Source organism: Vanessa cardui, chromosome 6, assembly GCF_905220365.1.
Source record: "Vanessa cardui chromosome 6, ilVanCard2.1, whole genome shotgun sequence".
NCBI classification, from domain to species: domain Eukaryota; kingdom Metazoa; phylum Arthropoda; class Insecta; order Lepidoptera; family Nymphalidae; genus Vanessa; species Vanessa cardui.
In genome coordinates, this window is record NC_061128.1 from 3,537,339 (window position 1) to 3,556,414 (window position 19,076).

General features: G+C 31.3%; 3 protein-coding genes across 4 annotated transcripts in view; 1 reads left to right on the top strand and 2 right to left on the bottom strand.

Annotated features, from left to right (window-relative positions):
• LOC124530237 (calcium uniporter protein, mitochondrial) overlaps positions 1–1,325 on the bottom strand; it is a 149,795-nt gene extending 148,470 nt beyond the window's left edge. Inside the window, exon 1 of the mRNA XM_047104291.1 lies at positions 1,192–1,325. Coding sequence (XP_046960247.1) covers positions 1,192–1,296 — 105 coding nt within the window. The 5' untranslated portion in view covers positions 1,297–1,325. The remainder of the gene's footprint in view (positions 1–1,191) is intronic.
• Positions 1,326–1,923: 598 nt separating this feature from the next.
• Positions 1,924–12,234, top strand: LOC124530399 (phospholipase A-2-activating protein). The gene is made up of 16 exons (XM_047104561.1): positions 1,924–2,136; positions 2,217–2,450; positions 3,140–3,330; positions 3,688–3,829; positions 4,172–4,329; positions 4,827–4,968; positions 5,982–6,162; positions 6,595–6,704; positions 6,837–6,926; positions 7,932–8,099; positions 8,584–8,707; positions 9,049–9,109; positions 9,198–9,323; positions 9,806–9,951; positions 10,922–11,046; positions 11,810–12,234. The coding sequence occupies exons 1-16, from the start codon at positions 2,000–2,002 to the stop codon at positions 11,982–11,984; spliced, it is 2,310 nt and encodes a 769-aa protein (XP_046960517.1). The 5' UTR covers positions 1,924–1,999; the 3' UTR covers positions 11,985–12,234.
• A 1,859-nt stretch (positions 12,235–14,093) lies between these two features.
• On the bottom strand, positions 14,094–17,542 carry LOC124530546 (IST1 homolog). 2 transcript variants are annotated; one of them, XM_047104747.1, is made up of 7 exons: positions 17,250–17,541; positions 16,974–17,136; positions 16,642–16,861; positions 16,279–16,418; positions 15,250–15,381; positions 14,945–14,995; positions 14,094–14,441 (listed from the first exon to the last, which is right to left on the bottom strand). In XM_047104747.1, exons 1-7 carry the CDS (start codon positions 17,429–17,431, stop codon positions 14,220–14,222), a joined length of 1,110 nt encoding a protein of 369 aa, XP_046960703.1. In that variant the 5' UTR covers positions 17,432–17,541; the 3' UTR covers positions 14,094–14,219. The 2 variants fall into 2 exon arrangements, with proteins under 2 accessions (XP_046960703.1, XP_046960704.1); XM_047104748.1 differs by lacking the exon at positions 14,945–14,995 and having other exon boundaries at positions 17,250–17,542.
• Positions 17,543–19,076: the final 1,534 nt, after the last annotated feature.

The window sequence follows — 19,076 nt, forward strand, 5'->3', positions numbered from 1 at the left end:
AAAGTATATTTTGTCTTATTAGAATCTTAATATGATATTTAGACTTCCATATTAAAAAAATATATATTTGGATTGCATACTGTACTTGCATACTGAAACACAATGTTTGAATATATTTTGGTATTGTGAGATTAAAGTGATATTAATTTAATAATGTATTTAAATAATATTTACTTATTAAAATATATAGGATTAGAAATATGAAAATTTGACAATATTTTTACTTTCTATGTAAAGCAAAATGGGATTGAAACTGTATTCTTATCAGGTAGTACTCTAATAAAAATAAAATACCTACAATATATTTTATAAATACTTTTATATATTTATTACTATATTTTAAATATTTGTTATCATTATATAACAATACGTCATATTATATACCATTTAGTATAATGCTAAATAATAAATTTGCAGATAAATAATCGACGGAGTAAATATTTTGCTCCGTCGTTACTTTTTAAATATAAATAATTAAAAAGTTTTTTTGAATTATTACTTGAAAGCAATTGATAGAGTAAAATAACATAAACAACATTGTAATATCTATATTTGGTTTGTATAAAAACAAATATATAATTTATATTATTAACAAAAAGCAGTTATTTAGCATGGTCAAACAGGAATTTAAATACTGAAAACAATAAGGATAAAGTGGTTTATTTATTTTCGTATTTATTATTATTAAGTTTATTATCAAAAATACCAAAAATAATAATACAAGACAAAAGTATTTTTAATTAATTCAATTATAATTTTAAGTCTTTATTAAACTTAACGTAGTAAATACAAAACAGTAAATAGAAGTAAATTTATATTGATATCTAGAAAATTCAAACAAGCAGTATTAAGAATAATAATACATTCTACGTGTAAGGTTTATTATCATAAATAATAAGCAAACCGGTATCAAATTTTGTGTTATTTATTTAAATATACTATAACGTCACAACAACTTTATAGATACCAAATGATCTAAAAAACAAGGCACAAGTAAACACGTATTTTTTTTACAAAAACAACTTTCGCCTAAATGACATTTGACAGCTGAAAAATAAATATCTATGCGTACTTATTACCTACCGAAGTATTTAGGTACACGTGCATAACAAAAATATTCTAAAAGTGACAATTCTATATGAAACTTAATGATATAAATACATTAATGCACTTAAATTAGTTAATACTTACTCTGTTATTTGACAAATCTCGTAATATTGGTGATAAACACAAACCACGATTTATTTCTAATTTAGCTAAAAGTCGGCACCTAGACACACACACCGTCGACGCCATCTTTACACTACTTATGTACACCCGCCCAATCCATCTATAACGCTGTATTTGGTTGGTATCAATGTGTACTTGGATTGTTGATATATGTATTATATAACAATATATGCCGGTAAATTATATTGGTTCTTGTGTTTTATATAAACATACGTTAAAAATATTTCTTAAGTAACTTATTTCGATACATTTATTGTTAATTTGCTTGTTTATTCTCGCGCACTCATAAAATATTTAAAAAATCTTGTACGACATATTATATAATTATTTTCATTAAAATTGATGGTATTGAAATTTCAATAACGTTAGTAAAATTTGGATTACCAATTTATCTATTATTTTTATTACTATCAATTTTAATTTATAGAATTCAAATTTACCCGCTTTCAAATCAAAATGTTGGCAATCTATATTTTATGAATGCGTTCCGTTCATAGCACATAGATTAAAAATAGTTACAATTATCTACATAATTGCAAACAGAAACGTGCTTGATAGAAAATATATTCAACTAAAAACATACGAATAAGTATGACTATAATTTTTAAATAAATAACAAAAAGATTTAACAAATTTAGATTTTATATTTCATTAATTTGGAACGCAATTTACAATGATGACAATTTATTTTTAAGTTGTCAAAATGACGTTACAACTTATTTCGTTGTGATTGTTTCGAATTATTCGTTTCCTATATTTACAAAGTGCAATGGCTATACCAGATTATAAACTTAGTTCTGTTTTATGTGGTCATTCTATGGACGTTAGATGTGTTGCGACAACCAAAGAATTCTGTATATTATCTGCCTCTCGAGATAGAACCGCTAAGTTGTGGCACCCGGAAGGGTTGGTATATAATCTTTACAATATCACAATACACACTACATTATAATTAAATGTAACTAATTATTTATTTATGTCCACAGAGTAAAAGACTTTGTAAACGTAGTAACTTATAAAGGACATAGCAATTTCGTGTCTTGTGTATGTTGGTTACCGCCGTGTGAAGCTTTCCCCGAAGGGCTGGTTATAACGGGTAGTAATGACAATACCATACTTGGATACAATTTGCAAGATGGAGCTGTTCAAATTAATTTAAAAGGTCATGAAAATGCAGTATGCAGTGTTACTCCAGGCCATGATTTTGGCGTTCTAATAAGGTTTGAAACTATGTCTTATTGTTGTAATTACTAATATTTGTGTAGAAAAACAGGTAACCCTATTTCTTCGAGAAATATCAGTCCATTATATATTCCAACTAATTTCCCTTAACACTTATTTGCACAGCATAATTTACTATTCCTACTTATCTTAAATGAGCGAAATTAAATAATTTACCACAATATATAGTAAAGTAAAGTAATAGCCTGTAAATTTCCCACTTCTGGGATAAGACCTCATCCATTGAGGAGAGGGTTTTGAACATATTCCACTACACTGATCCAATGCAGGTCAATATATAGGATTTATTAATATTTTAATAATGTAGCTTTACTTAAAATCTCTAAAAATAAAAAATATATATATAATATAATCCGATATAATTTAATCTTATTCAGAATGATACACAATTGTCTTCATGTTTAATTATTGTAGATTCATTAAGTGCCTCAATTTAATTTATAATTATTAAAAAATATTGTATTTTTCATATAATAAGTCTATTCTTGTTTTATATAATCCTGAATCTGAGATAATTATGAATGTTCTGATATACAGTTTTAAGAAAAAAATATATATATAATTCATTCAAGTATATTTTTAGACTTTATCTTTGATATGCTTTAATTACTTAAATTTAAATATTATTAAAAATAATTTTAGTTTTTTATTTAAATGAATGTTGCAGCTCTAGCTGGGACAATACCGCCAGGGTATGGAATTTGAATACTCCACAAATGTCCCCAGTAATATTAAAAGGACATGAAGCAGCAGTTTGGGCAGCCCTAGAACTTAAAAATGGCACTCTTGCTACAGCATCCGCCGATAAGACTATTAAATTGTGGAGAAAAGATGGTGCACTACTTAGTACTCTAACAGGTAAAAGAGTTTTGTTAAGTTTTTCTTATAAGAAAAATATTATATAACCTAAATTGTCCCTACTATTTATAATTAATTTAATTTAGAATATATATTAAAAGAAGAGAATCTTCAAACAAGTAACATTTTTTTTATAATTTCCTAAGTTATGTTATAAAAATTATGTTAAAAATAAATAATGATCAGCTTAATAGTTAGGACTGTCCAGTCGTACGATGTTTTTGTGTAAGAACTTGATAAAGAAGTCCAACAACCATAAGGTTTTTTTAATATACCACTTATTACCCAATTGTTTGATTACTGACTTCAAATATCATATGACATATCACTATATCGCTGACGTTTTCTTTTACACAGGTCATACAGATTGTGTACGTGGATTGGCCGTTGCAAGTGAAGAAAGTTTCCTCAGTTGTTCAAATGATGCTTCTATTAGATTATGGACTAATAGAGGAGAATGTCTCAATACCTATTATGGTCACACAAATTATATTTATAGGTAATTATATGTTAAGTTTTGCTAAGATAGTTTGTAGATAGTGTATTGTGTTGTATGAAACAAATACACACTTCTGCTAATAATAAAATCCTCTTTAGTAAGTAATATAATATATATAAAGTATATATTTTTAATAATATTATATTAAAACAAATTATGCTCTGTACACCCCTACCTCTTTCTATATCTGTTTTCCTCTACCTTAAGGTTGCCTGGAAGAGATCGCTGTGTTAGCGATAAGGCCGCCTCTTGTACATCTTTCATCTAACCGTGTATATGTGATTTATTTACTGGTGTACAATAAAGAGTATTTTGATTTGATTTGATTATTATTAATTCCAGCATCAGTATGAACCCTGGCATCCCGCAGGGCTTTGTGAGCTGCGGCGAGGACGGCGCAGTGCGTGTGTGGGCGGCCGGCGACTGCATACGCTCCATCAGACTGCCCGCACACTCTGTTTGGAGCCTAACTTGCCTTGATAATGGGGATATAGTCACCGGTACATAAAATAAAATTGAATCCCTAAAATTTAATCTAACTGTGATAAAAAAATGTTTGGTTTTGCAGTACCTTCACTAAACAGTGCTTTATATAATTTTAATAAACCGGTTTGCCATTACTTTACTTTACTATTGGAGTTTAAGGTGTAAGATTATGTCAAAAAAAAAGATCAAGTTTCATCAGATATCTGATATAATAATAATAATATAATAATAAATATTGGACAACATCACATAAATTACTCTGATCCCAATGTAAGTAGCTAAGGCACTTGTGTTATGGAAAATCATAAGTAACGAAGGTACCACAAACACCCAGACCCAAGATGAAAACTAATAAGCTTTCTACATTGACTCGGCCGGGAATCGAACCCGGGACCTCAGAGTGGCGTACCCATGAAAACCGCAGAGGTCGTCAAATATGCTAATATCATATATCATATCTTATGCAATCTTTATATCCAAATTATTTAATGTTAAATTTATTTGCTTTCAGGTTCAAGTGATGGCTTGGTGCGCGTTTTTACAAAAGATCCCGCAAGATATGCAGACGAAACAATGCTTAAACAATTTGAAGAAGAAGTACAAAAAATGCAGGCTGCCTCCCAACAGGAAATTGGTGGATTCAAATTGTCTGAGTATGTTATAATGTTGTCTAACCTCACCCTGTAGTCAAACAGTTGTTCATTATTTTTCCTTTATATTTTAAAATACTTTGATACTTGGCATATCACTTCTAAATATTCAACCCATTAAATATTTACAATTGCCAAGCCAAGCCAATTGCCAATGCCAAGCTTAAATTAATACATAACTATTATATTATAATATTAATAATGTAAGTCTATGTAATCTTGTTACACATAAAACTTTATTCCAACAATGTTTTGACCTTATTCCTCAAGCATACGATTACGATTTCCGGCATAAGATAATAGAGGATTGCCTGTATACGAAAATCTTCTCCATAGCTCTTCGCCTATGTAACAATGCAATTTTTATAAGGGATTATTTTTTAGTATATTTCGAGGATTTACAGCCCCGTTGCTATTGTATCTGGCCATGATCATTATTATAATTCAACAATTTGCTTATTCTATAATAACTCCTAGAGACTTCCCAATGACTTACCAATTTTTTTGGAAAAATATTGTTGTATTTTTCGACCATTACAATTATTTGAAACATTTCTTTCTCTCACATTTGTAATTTATCTCTTTAGATATTTTTTTTTATTGTAAAGATAGATTACTAGTTAAATCTAAGAAAAAATACTATGAAGAACTTAGTACAAGCTAAGTTCGAATCTACTCGTTGGCCTTGCATCAGCTCCTCTAATTTAGTTTTGATACTAAAACATTGAGATATTTTAAGCCAATGATTTATCCGTTAAAATGTTCTAGGCTTTGACATAAAACTAGTTTTAACGGATTTAAATCGCGTATATTAATTATTTTTATCATCCCGACGTTTCGAGCACTTTACAGCGTTCGTTTTCACGGGACGTAGACTGAGGTGACATTTGTCTATTTGAGGTAAAAAAGAAATATTATATAATATAATAAATAATATACGCGATTTAAATCCGTTAAAACTAGTTTTATTTCAATGTGTAATAATAGCGAAAATCTAAGACAACATTATGTCGTAGGCTGCCGGGTCCTGAAGCACTATTAGAGCCGGGCAAGTCCGATGGACAAACAAAGTTAGTTCGTCGAGGCGAAAATGTTAAATGCTACTCTTGGAGCAACGCTGAAAACACCTGGAATGAAATTGGTGATGTAATGGGCGCAAACCCTCCCAGTGAGGGTAAGACTATGTATCAAGGCAAGGTAAGCTATAAAATTCACCATATCAGTATATTACAACCATTCTTTTAAAATAACACAATAAACAATAAGTTATTGATGTTATTTCGTTAATTTTATTCCTTTGTTTTTTATTTGATTAAACAAAGTTCAATAACATGGGAAAATCACAAATAAGTATATGATATCCTGAATAAATTTGGGCTTGGCAGTGGTTTTCATGAGAAACTAGTTAACTTCGCAGACCTATAGGATATTATATTAGTGTACCAATATATATAAAAACGAAGGTTCATGTTCTATTTACAAATTTAAAATTTATTCTTATACGAAGAACTGCTCATACTAAAAAATTTACTACAAGCCCACACATCAAAAAACAATAGTAAAGGTATACCCACATGTTTAAAAAAATTAAAGAATGAATTGAATATTTCTGTATCCTCACTGTTCTAGGAATATGATTTCGTATTCAGCGTCGATATTAAAGACGGCGCTCCTCCCATTAAACTACCTTTTAATAAGACTGAAGATCCATGGGTGGCTGCTCAGGCATTCATACACAAGTTAGTATAAGAAACTTTGTATATTAATTTTTCTTTCAAACAGCTCTAAAAGAAAGTCCGTGATACTAAACCAGAGTGGTTACATGTTCGGGATAGTTCGGCTATTACTCATATTTGTGTGTCTGTTTTCAGAAATGATCTACCCCAAGTATATTTAGAGCAAGTTGCCAATTTTATCATCACAAATGCGAAATTGGATTCATTGCCAGCTTCTAGTAACGGGTATGTATATTTTTTCTTTATATATACAAATTAAAATAAGATAGGTTAACACAAAATTAATTAATTTAATTGAATATTTAATTGGAATATGAACAATTGTCACCACTCACTCTTTATCCAGAATTAATTTTATCACCCAACATAATAACTTTATCTAAACTAATACTCATCAGTTTTATTCTAGCGGCAAGATACGATGGCCGTTTTGACACTTTAAAAAAGTGATGTGAAATATAAATTTATTATCAATATAATATATTCAAATCTTTGTTTTTTTGCAAGTAATTTAATTCAAGTTTTTGTTGCAAGTAGTATCTGATTAAAAAGGTTTAATAATAAAAATATAAAATAATAAACATATAAATAAAATAAAATAAATAATTTATAAAATAGATAAAATATTTACTGTCAACACAAATATAACACCGACTACGAGGTCGAGTGTGAGAGCACGTACACGTTTACACAAAAAAAATAAAATGTTATCTTCGCGGTACTCTAATATTTGTAGTTAAGAAATCACATTCGATAAATTTTATGACTAACTGCACGTCACTATTGACAATAAAGAACAACAATTTGCTCCTTTGATGTAATTATTTATTAAATACGAAACTTCATGAGCGGGCAAACGTCAAAACGGCCATCATAGCGTGCCGCTACTATAGTAATACTATTATTAACAAAACAAAATTACTTTTATAACAAATTTATTGGAAGGACATAAAATAATAAACATTAACAACAAAATACTTCAATCAATTTCTGGTTTTCTAATAATATTACAAAACAGTAAAACAATGATACGCCCGACCGTATTTCGCGCCACCTCCCGCCAGTCCCGCCAAAAAGAGAAAGAATTTTAAAAGACATCTGTCAGCTTGACGCGTGGCGTTCGGAAAGTCACACTAATTCTCCTTATACTATTATATAAAGTTGATTAGTTTGTTTGAATGCGCCAATGTCAAGAATCATAATGTAATATAATGTGTTTGGGTGTTTCAGTTTCGCCGACCCCTTTACAGGCGAGTCCCGCTACGTGCCGGGCTCCAGGGCGCCCGCCGGCCTGCCGCCGCCCTCCGCCGCCGACCCCTTCACCGGCGCCGGCGCCTACACAACCAGCGCCGCCGGAGCCACGGACAAGCCGCTAGTGCCCCACGACGCCTACATACGGTCAGTAGCAGCCACTGCTATAATTAAACGAGCTTTGAAATATAGTTGAATTTAATGCAAGCATTCAGTTAATGATTACTTTTTGTATTGAAAAATACAACAACAACAACAGCCTGTAAATTCCCACTGCTGGGCCTCCTCTCCCTTTGAAGAGAAGGTTTGTAACATATTCCACCACGCTGCTCCAATGCGGGATGGTGGAATACACATGTGGCAGAACTTCTATGAAATTTGTCACATGCAGGTTGTTTTCCTTCACCGCTGAGCACGAGATGAATTATAAAGACAAATTAAGCAATGAATCAGCGGTGCTTGCCTGGGTTTGAACCCGCAATCATCGGTTAAGATGTATGCGTTCTAGCCACTGGGCCATCTCGACTCCTTATTGAAAAATGATGATAAATAAAATCTCTTACTGCAGGTTAAGTAATCCGGTAAAAATCTATTTGTTTCGTATGTTACCATTTTTAATGTATTTTTTCAGATTCGATCAAGCTAACTTAAAAGCGATACACGATAAATTAAAAGAGTTTAATAGTAAAGTAGGCGATGGTCTGAATGCCTTTACAGACGAGCAGTTAGAAAACATTGTTAAATTAGGTGAATTGGTAAGTCAATTTTTTCATAACAACAACACAATTGAGGTGAAAAACGTAGATACCTTATGATATGTAATTGCATATGTCACTGTAATATAAAACATTAATAATACATTCGATAGAATGAATCCCTGGCATCCAATAACAAGATAAAAAAGTCTTATATGTATGATGTACTTCTAGTTCTCAGATAATAATCTGTCATAGAAATTCATCTAATTGACCGAAAATTTTCGATATTAATTTATTTTACTAATTTTAAGACATTTCATTTAGCACATTGATATAATGATGACATTAATTTTTGATTTTGAATTTTTAATAACCTGCACTTATCTTATTTCTTACAGAATTGTACGTTTAACACTGAAACAGTGAACTTACTGAAGAAAATGTTAGAGTGGCCGAAGGGTTAGTTAATTAAAATCAAAATTTTAAATTTAATACATATATTGTTATCAAAATTAGCTTATAACCCAAATGCATTATATTCTTTCAGAAATACTCTTCCCCGTTCTTGATATTACAAGGTTAGCGGTTAGAAATAAGGAAATAAACGGACAAATATTTGACACAAGTTATGGACCAAACTTTGTTAAATACCTCCTTACGCTACTTACCCCAGGTAGATACTTGTTTTAAAACAAAATATTACATTAATGTCTTAATACGTTTTAGATTAATATCGTGGTTAAGCATGTTACCCATTCTGGCTTTAATTTTTTTTTTTATTATAGCTTGATTATTAAATTTATTATCTGTTTTTTACACTAATACATTTTGATAAAGTCACAGGTAATTTAAATAAAACTAATTATAACGGATGAATCGCGTATATTAATTATTTTTAAACATCCCAACGTTTCGAGCACTTTGCAGTGTTCGTGGTCACGGTTAGACTAAGATGACATTTGTCTATTTGAAGAACAAAGGAAATATTATTAACAACTACCGCCAACGATTTCTCAATTGTTTGTTGTTAATAATATTTAGTAGTAGAAACGTCGGGATGTTTAAAAATAATTAATATACGCGATTCATCCGTTATAATTAGTTTTATTTAAATGTGTAATAATCGCGAAAATTTAAGACAACATTATGTCACAGGTAATCTGGCGGCCAATCAAATGCTCGCAATGCGCGTGTTGGTGAACGCGTTCAGCGACCTGCCCGGCGAGATGTTGGTGCTGGCCGCGAGGGAGAGCGTCACGCACGCCATCATCTGTCTCACTCAGCTCAACAACAACGCTCAGGTGAGGGAGGGAGAGGTTGGAGAGTTTGTCGATGCGTCTCGAATTGCAAAAATATGAGAGAGCTCTAAAATTTCCTCTAGAGAGGATGAGTTGTAAAAATCCTACAAGGGGAACACTTTAAAAGTGATTTGGCGGTCTCGCGAAAAACATGATACTGTGAGAAATATTAATCATCCCCCACTTGGGTAATGCTACCAACCTTAGAAAGTAAGATGTTACGTCCCTTGTGCTTGTAGTTGCACAGACTCACTCGCCCATCAAACCTAAATGACTTGTATTTAAATAAAACAAGTTATAACGGATTTTAATCGCGTATATTAATTATTTTTAATATCCCGACGTTTCGAGCACTTTACAGCGTTCGTGGTCACAGGTAGACTAAGGTGGCATTTGTCTTTTTGAAGAACAAAGGAAATATTATTAACAACTACCGCCAACGATTTCTCAATTGGTATCTTGAGTAACGTTTCGGTTGCACGCAGAAGGCACTAACTGTATCTTTAGGTCTTCCAGTCTGTTGGATTTGAGATTTTAAATTTTTAATAAGTGGATCCCAGGTGTCGTCTCCAATCATCTTCTCTTTTGATGTTCGGATGTTTTTGAATGTCAATAGCCTCGCGTATCATTCTAGGAATGAATCTGTGAGCGAGGATCTGTGGTTTATCAAATCGGATAAAATGGTTAGGTTTATCCAGAGCATGTTCACAGACTGCAGACTTTGAAGAACGCCTATTTTTGACATCTCCTATATGTTCCTTGACCCTTTCCTGTACCGATACTTCTCTTTGTTTGGCCTATGTAAGATAGGCTAAATGACTTGTACTTGACTTAACGTAGTAACAACATATTCTATGTTTGAAAATTTCTTGTTCTTACAATAAATCAAATTAAATATTACAAAAAATTAAGAATGCAATTAATATATTTTTAATAAACTTATATTTACTAAAATATTTCTTCTATTTAACAGATCGCAGCGACTTCCTTATTACTGAACTTGTCGGTGGCCCTCGCGCAGCAAATCGATAACGTGGAGCTAGCCGAGTGCATCATTGTTTTGTTGAATAAAATCACCGATAAGGAAGCTTACTTTAGGTAATTTTAAAACTATATTAATCATGATCAGAGTCGGATTTAAAGGTCTGGAGGCCCCGGGGCCACAAAGAAGTGAGGGCCCTAGACAAACAGAAGCGTGAACACCCTAATAATTGTATTATTATGAATTAATTAGTTTTTTTTTTATTTTATTTTATTTCAATCAGCAAGCTATGATTTGTTTCGTATTTGTATCGGTAACTTTTAAAATATTAAATAGTAACATAATTATAATTTGACTATATCTCAGTATTTGTTAACTTGCTGAAAACTGTGGGCCCCCTCTAATGTGGAGGCCCCAGGGCAGTTTCCCCGGTTGCCCTCCCCTAAATACGGCCCTGATCATGATACAGGCAATAAAAATACTTCATATTTTAGATAACCAATTTGTGTATGGTGTTAACAATATTCAAATAATTGCTATCCAAGCACAATTTTTTTTGTCCCCGATTATGTTTTATTATCACCTCTCCTAAATCTTGTATATCACTAAATACCCTATATTAATATTTATTGCGGCGTGTGTCTATCCGACATACTTTACCACACTGTTCACACTAGACAGATACTATCTATGCTTCAAAGGACAGTCAGTTAGACAGTGGGAAAGGTGTATTATATCGGCTGTTTAATGACAAAAATGATATATATTGCTGAACTAACTCCAAGACTCTTATGCACAGATGGTACCCATAAACAAACAATATTATTTAAATGTTTGTTCACCCAACACAGCTCTTTGTAATTTCTTTTATTTTTTCAGGGGTCTGGTAGCACTCGGGACCATATTAGCTGAATCTCCTAACAAGCTTGTGATACAAACGAAAATTGTCTCAAATACTCAGCTACAAAATAGGTTGAAAAAAGACAGTTCAACTTTTGATCCAGACTTTAAGAAGATATCAATTTGCTCTTTACAAATATTGAAAATGTTATGAACAATGATAGTGATACTCATGTCAATAGTATAAAGGCTGGTTATTTATTAACTAATACAGAAAATATTTTATCTCAAGCATACAGCTTACTCTGAAATAATAAAATACAAATCAACATACAATCCAACACAAGTTTGTTTTTACATCAAATAATATCATAAAGTGATCCTTAAAATCATAGCAATAATAGGCTATTTGTTAATATAATATTATTATACAGTACATCAGAATAAAAACTATGCAATGGCTAGCCTTTTTTTACGAACATATCCACCCACATAAGACGGTATATGATATAGAGTTGCACTGACCAAATAATCACATTTTATCGATATTCGATTTTTAAAAGTCGATCTTGCTGGTAAAAATAAACACGATGACGGGATATATCTGCTTCTTATGGTTCAATAAAACAAAACAAAAGATTGGTCGCAAATATGGAGTGTAGAAGTGTAGAGATCTATCTCTTGAAAGGAGGTAAGTGATAGATACAAAATGTGGCTTGCATAAGCAAAGGATAAGAATAGATTGAAGTGACAGTGAGTTTTTCTGACTTGGTAAGTCAGAAAAATTAACATTTTTGGTAACTTGAGTAATTGGTTACAATCTTGTATACAAATATACGAGTCGAGATGGCCCAGTGGTTAGAACGCGTGCATCTTAACCGATGATTGCGGGTTCAAACCCAGGCAAGCTCCGCTGATTCATGTGCTTAATTTATCTTTATAATTCATCTCGTACTCGGCGGTGAAGGAAAACATCGTGAGGAAACCTGCATGTGACAAATTTCATAGAAATTCTACCACATGTGTATTCCACCAACCCGCATTGGAACAGCGTGGTGGAATATGTTCCAAACCTTCTCCTCTAAGGGAGAGGAGCCTAGCAGTGGAAATTTACAGGCTGTTGTTGTTGTTATATACAAAACTTCAGAAAATGAGGAGACTAATATAATTTGTAACTTTAAAAAATATATGTTTGTTGATTTTGGTGCATTCTTCTAAATTTAACATATTTTCACGGCCGCATGTTATATGTACATATATTAATTAATCTCTACATACCTCGTGGTAAATGACTTATTGATTTGCAACTCCCCTCACATCGTTATCGACTATTTCAATTTTTTTTATTAGTTTGTGATAGGTTACAATTGCAAGTATTCTAAAGTAAGTAAGTACGTTACGATCATTTCTGATGTTTGCCGATGCACATTATTTATTCTGAATTATAATTTAATTTCAACTTAAGATGGTAAATAAAAATCTTAGATTTCGTTACGAAAATGAAAAGCGATTTTTTGTGACATCTTTTATTAAATAAAAAAATATTTCTAATTTTATATATAATGTCTTAATTGCTAGAAACATAATTTAAATATCTACAGTTAATTGAATAAACGATGAATTGTTATCGACAAGCACGCGTGTTCGCAAATGATTATTATTTAATTAGATATATAACTTTCAATGCATCCTTTACCAATGTTATTTAAAATGGTACCAATCTCAAAAATCTCAGTGCTACTTTGAAGTTTACAGTATTCCGCATTTTTGATAAGAATAACGTGATATAAGCAAGGGAGGGATGTGAATATATATAATTTAAATGTGGCTTAATATATAGACATTTTAATGGTTACAACCATAGTAGCTTGAAATTGATAATAATACATATATAGAAAGACCTATCTAGCGAAATGTTTATCTATGTAGCTTTTTGGAACACATAGTTTGCTTGTAACAATGCATAGTTTTATAATATATCACAATTATTTTTTCATTTAAACATTTTTCTATTGAAGAATAACTTAAGACATAAAGATATTAATTTCATTAATTTTTCATATAATTAATTGACAGCATATTTTGGGATTCAGTTTACGGTATTATAAATTATATGATGTAAATCTAAGTATAACATTATTATGTGAAAGAAAATTCTACATTATATCTAACAGACCTTTGTTTATTAAAATATTATGTAGTTCGGATAAAGTAAAATTGCGAGTATACAAACAATTATTGTAAATAATAATATGTTAAAGCTAGTTTATCTGAAGAGTAATTTATCAATTAAATGACAGTCAAATAATCATAACTTCAAATATAACAATAATGATCAAATAGTGTCATTATTTGATCATAGTGCCAGTAATTTATTTTTAAAACTATAGAATAAAATAACAATATACAAATTTTAAAGATGATACAAAATTAATATTCAGCAAAGCATTTACTTCTTTTTCTTCAATTCTTCAAAACGTCTGTTGAGATCTTCAAAGTCAATCTCATCGGGAGCGCTGGCATCATTGCCGTTAGAGGCGTTCGAGTTACTACTGTGAGGTACCGATGGTAGTATCAAATCAGATGGCACCGACGGCAACTCTGGTAATTCTGGAAAGTAGTTGTTAGGTGGCACTTTGGATCGTGGCTGAGGTGTCGGTACATGCGCTGGCTGAAAATTGAAGAAAATAATTATTTTAATTTGATCATAAATTAAGTTTAAGTTATTGAAACAAGCATTTCACAACAATTTAAAAAGAATTAAAACAGTTAAAAACGCTGATTACAAATATATTGCTGTTGCAAGTAAAAATATTACTGAAGCTATGTTTACATTTGATAAAAAATAATATTGTCCTTCGTGTTGTTAGGGTGATTATCAAGCCATGGATTTTATTCGAATTATAAATTCAAGCATTGTGAACATAAGCAGCACTATATTCTACAAATAATATATTCAAAATTATGATAAAAGCAAATCAAAAATCTAATGAATATTTACCAACATAAAAGAAATAGAAAATAACATGACAATGGTATACTATTTAAATATGTTTATAAATGCAGCTGTTTGTTTTTAGTTTACAGTATTGATGAGTTTATAGTGATCTTATTTACCATATGTATTTATTGAATATCATTGAAAAAAAGGCAGGTTAAAAATGAAAATATTACCGAATCATGAGCGATGCTGTCATATGCAGGAGGTAGATTGTTCATTTCCTCCTGGAAATTGAAAAATTGTGACTAAACTGGTCCAAGAAAAATATAAGTAATAGAAATTGAATTTTAAAATAATTTTGAGGTTTTGAGTAAGTTGTTTTGCAAGTGTATAAAAATATAGAAATGAAAATCAACTAAAAATGAAAAAACAGAGCTAATGAATTAACAGGAAAACTATAAAAAATACAAAGAAAGCCAATCATTAAATACTCTTAGGTACATTCAAATAAATCTACTACTTTTTGGAAAGCAATTACCTGTAAAAAGCTGTTGTTCAGAGTTGCAGAATCAACACCAGGTGGTACATTATAGGCCATAGGCTTACTTGGCCCCCCATACATGGAGGGCGGATTCGCAACAAACCCACCGGCTTTACCTCCAGAAGGTTGCTAAAATAAGATGTAAAAAAAGTAAGCAAATTATGAAAAGTAAAGTATAAAAAGTAGTTGTTGAAATGCAATATAATAGAAAGTTTTATAACCAAAGACATAATCTAATTTAAAAGTATTTGACAGTAAAATTAATAGAATATTAATTATTAATATTCTATATATGATATGCAGATTCTTCATCCTGAAACCTTAGCAAATAAACACTGTCTAGTAATTTCAAGTAAAGTGAAGCCAGAAAGATAATGTGTAAGTATTTGCCTATGTCGCAACATTAATTATTATATGTGATATGATATAATAGTGAATGTTGTGTTCTTGTTCAACTTCTGATGTGAATATTTTTATAAAAACTACATTGTCGTCCTATAATTACAATATTGTATGTGCTGAAAAAAAAGGTCAACTATGCTATCTAAAATATTTTTATAACTGAATTAAGGAAAGGAACATTTCTCAAAATAATTCAATTTTCTAAGGTAATATTTAGCTATGTTAAGATAGGCGCACACTGAGGCGGGCCGCAACGGGCCGCATCGGAACGCATTGGCGCATCACTAGCCAGGCGTATTTTTGCGGCGATGTTATGCGTTGCAATGCGATCCGTCAAAGTGTGCGTTAGCAGACGCAACAAGTAGACGGCTGAATGAGTACTGTTTGTGAATTACCAAACAGAAACCGAATCATCAACAATATTTATTGATTGCCAAAACCTGACTGATTATAAGATATTGGGTTGCGGTGCGGCCCGATGCGCCTGCTATATGCTTTGGCGCAATTTTGCAATGCGATGCGCTGAGGCCCGCCGCGGCTATAGTTTGCGCGAGCCTTTATACCCAATGTCATAAGATTATCAGTCTACCAGGCAATGTACTAACAAACTATAATTTTACATACACTTGGATAATTGAATGGTGTCACTGTTGGTGGTGGCAAATTAGGCATTTGTGACATTTGAGGCATTGGAGCAGGTGGATATCCTATAAATCCAGGTGGGTTCGGCGGTCCATTTATGTCTATGAGCATTGCATCACGACCTGTAACAAGACATTAATGTTTAATGAACATTTCAATCTGTAATAACATATAATGTCACTTATCCACTTGAGTTACGTTACCAGTAATTGGTATAAGTGGGTACCATCACAATTATTTACAAAAACATGTTTGTCGGCTAATATCATTTTCAAGAAGTGGTTCTAATACTATTTATTTTTAATTAATTTAAATATTTGCAATATTATCAATAGAAAATCTTACTTTCTTCCTCTCGCATAACTTGCTCATCGGGTGTGTATTCAACATTATAATTCTTAGCTATTTCTATCAGATATTTCTCCACAAGGATTTTGGGCGGACTTTGTACTGACATTTTATGCTTGAGTTTGTCACTGATAGTATTTACACTCTCATTTCTACATGCATCAGCGTAAATTTTTCCATATTTTGCAGTAAATAAATCAGATATTATTTTAAGTTCCTGAAATACATACCAAACTATAAATAAAGTATACAATACATGCTAATATTTTGAATACACATTAGGTATTAACTTCATATGATAAATTATATGAGCAAGATTTTGTATATACCTGTACATCAGTGTGCATCCGTGGAGCAACCCAAATAAGAGTTGATATAGCTTCACTAAGACCCTCATCTAGTTCTTTCATCTGTGTCACCAATCCAAATCGCGCCAAGACCAAATCACAATACATTTCTACTATCTCCATCGCCTCAACCATATAGTCCTCTCTGTATACAATAAATTTTTTTAGATACAATTTAGATAAATATAATCATAAATAGAAAGAAAAAATAAATTACAAATAATTTATTGATAAAAATATGAAAAGTATATTACTGACCTTATTATATGTTCCACACGAATTTTAGCACGTTCACTTTTACCAGCAGCAATATATTCAGCTATTTCTTTACGAGATTTTTGAGCTAATTCAGTTTTCTTCTTTTCCAGTAATTTTAAGCGGTTAATAGCTAATCTCAAATGAGTTTTTAGCTTAGAATAATTGGGATTTGTTGAAAACATTTTAATAGTAAAAACTAAGCACTAAATACAAAATTCCGTATGAGTAATAGAACAATTCTATTATGTTGTTTGTAATTTGTATGAATCACCATACAAAAGTAATCAAGTAAACGTCAGTTAATTGTCATTTATCATATTTTTTTTTTCCTTTCAGAACTGGCATATGTATCGAACCAATACTGCCTCAAGCCCTCAACTTAAAATGATAGTTTTGAGAATGCTACCAAATATAAATATATAAAAGAAATAAAATGTTCATGCCTTCCCTAATTTAAAAGTATATTGTTACTTCCATTTGTATAAATACAAAATGTTACTTTTGGAGGTTTTAGAAAATGTACAGTTATCAGAGAAATAAATGTATTACTCGTATTATTATACGATATAGTATATATTATATCAAGAATAGTATGTTTAAGTTGTGTCGTGTTTAATTTTATCATTTTTTACTTTCATTTTTGAAAGAAATAATAAAACTATTCTATCTTAGAACCTATATTATTAATTTAATAGGCGAGTAGACTTAGTTCTGCGGCATTTGCGGTAAAAAATAAATAGATTATTCACCGATGTTGATACGGCCCTCTTAGTACATTTTAGTTGCTTTTAGTTTTCACAGAATAATGTCCAACAGTATTATTCTTTGAGGTAACGATGAAAAGGTCTATTCGCGCAATCTAAAACATAGGAGCCAAGGAATCATTAAGGTATAAATTTAAAGAAATAAAGATAACTGTTGCTTTTCTATATATTTTCTGTAACGATTTGTATACCTATTCGGGAAAATATTAATGATTTTATGAGAAAATGTGATTCTCATAACATTACCAATGTTATGAGAATGAACAAACATAATCTTGTTACTTCCGATAACTCCATTGCGTAGAGTCAGTAAATCTTTTGTGTCAGACAGATTTTTTTTTTCTTTATACTATTAAAAACAAACAATTGTTAAGTTTATATAAAGATTTATTGACTGACCCTGGATTCTGAGGTAAAAATCTAATGACGCTCCACTTTATGTCTTAATGTGCGTGAGACGATTAATACAAGAAAAAATGTATACATTTGACAATAATAATGCGCGCCAATTTTTTATACCTACCTCGAGGCAATCACTTTGAACTCAAGATCATAGTCGAATGAAAGGATCAACAAAAGGATCCCAGAAATCGTACAAAATACTTCTGTTACCAAATTAAAAAAAATGAAAAGGAACGCTTGTGTGCGAAAGGTTACTATTTTATACAATTAGCGAGTTTATGTTTGATAGCAACAACAACAACAACAGCCTGTAAATTCCCACTGCTGGGCTAAAGGCCTCCTCTCCCTTTGAGGAGAAGGTTTGGAACATTTTCCACCACGCTGTTCCAATGCGAGTTGGTGGAATACACATGTGGCAGAATTTCCATGAAACCCGCAATCATCGGTTAAGATGCACGCGTTCTAACCAGTGGGCCATCTCGTCTATTTGATAGCATTGATAACACCTTGGGAATGAAACGATCCCCTTCTGGCTATTTCTATTCATATACAATTATGTCTATAATCTTATTAATTTGACAAAAAAGACCCGCTGAGTTTCTTTCGCCGGTTCTTCAGCTCAGGTCAGGGATTTTCCTTTTTCCGAACCGGTGGCAGTGTT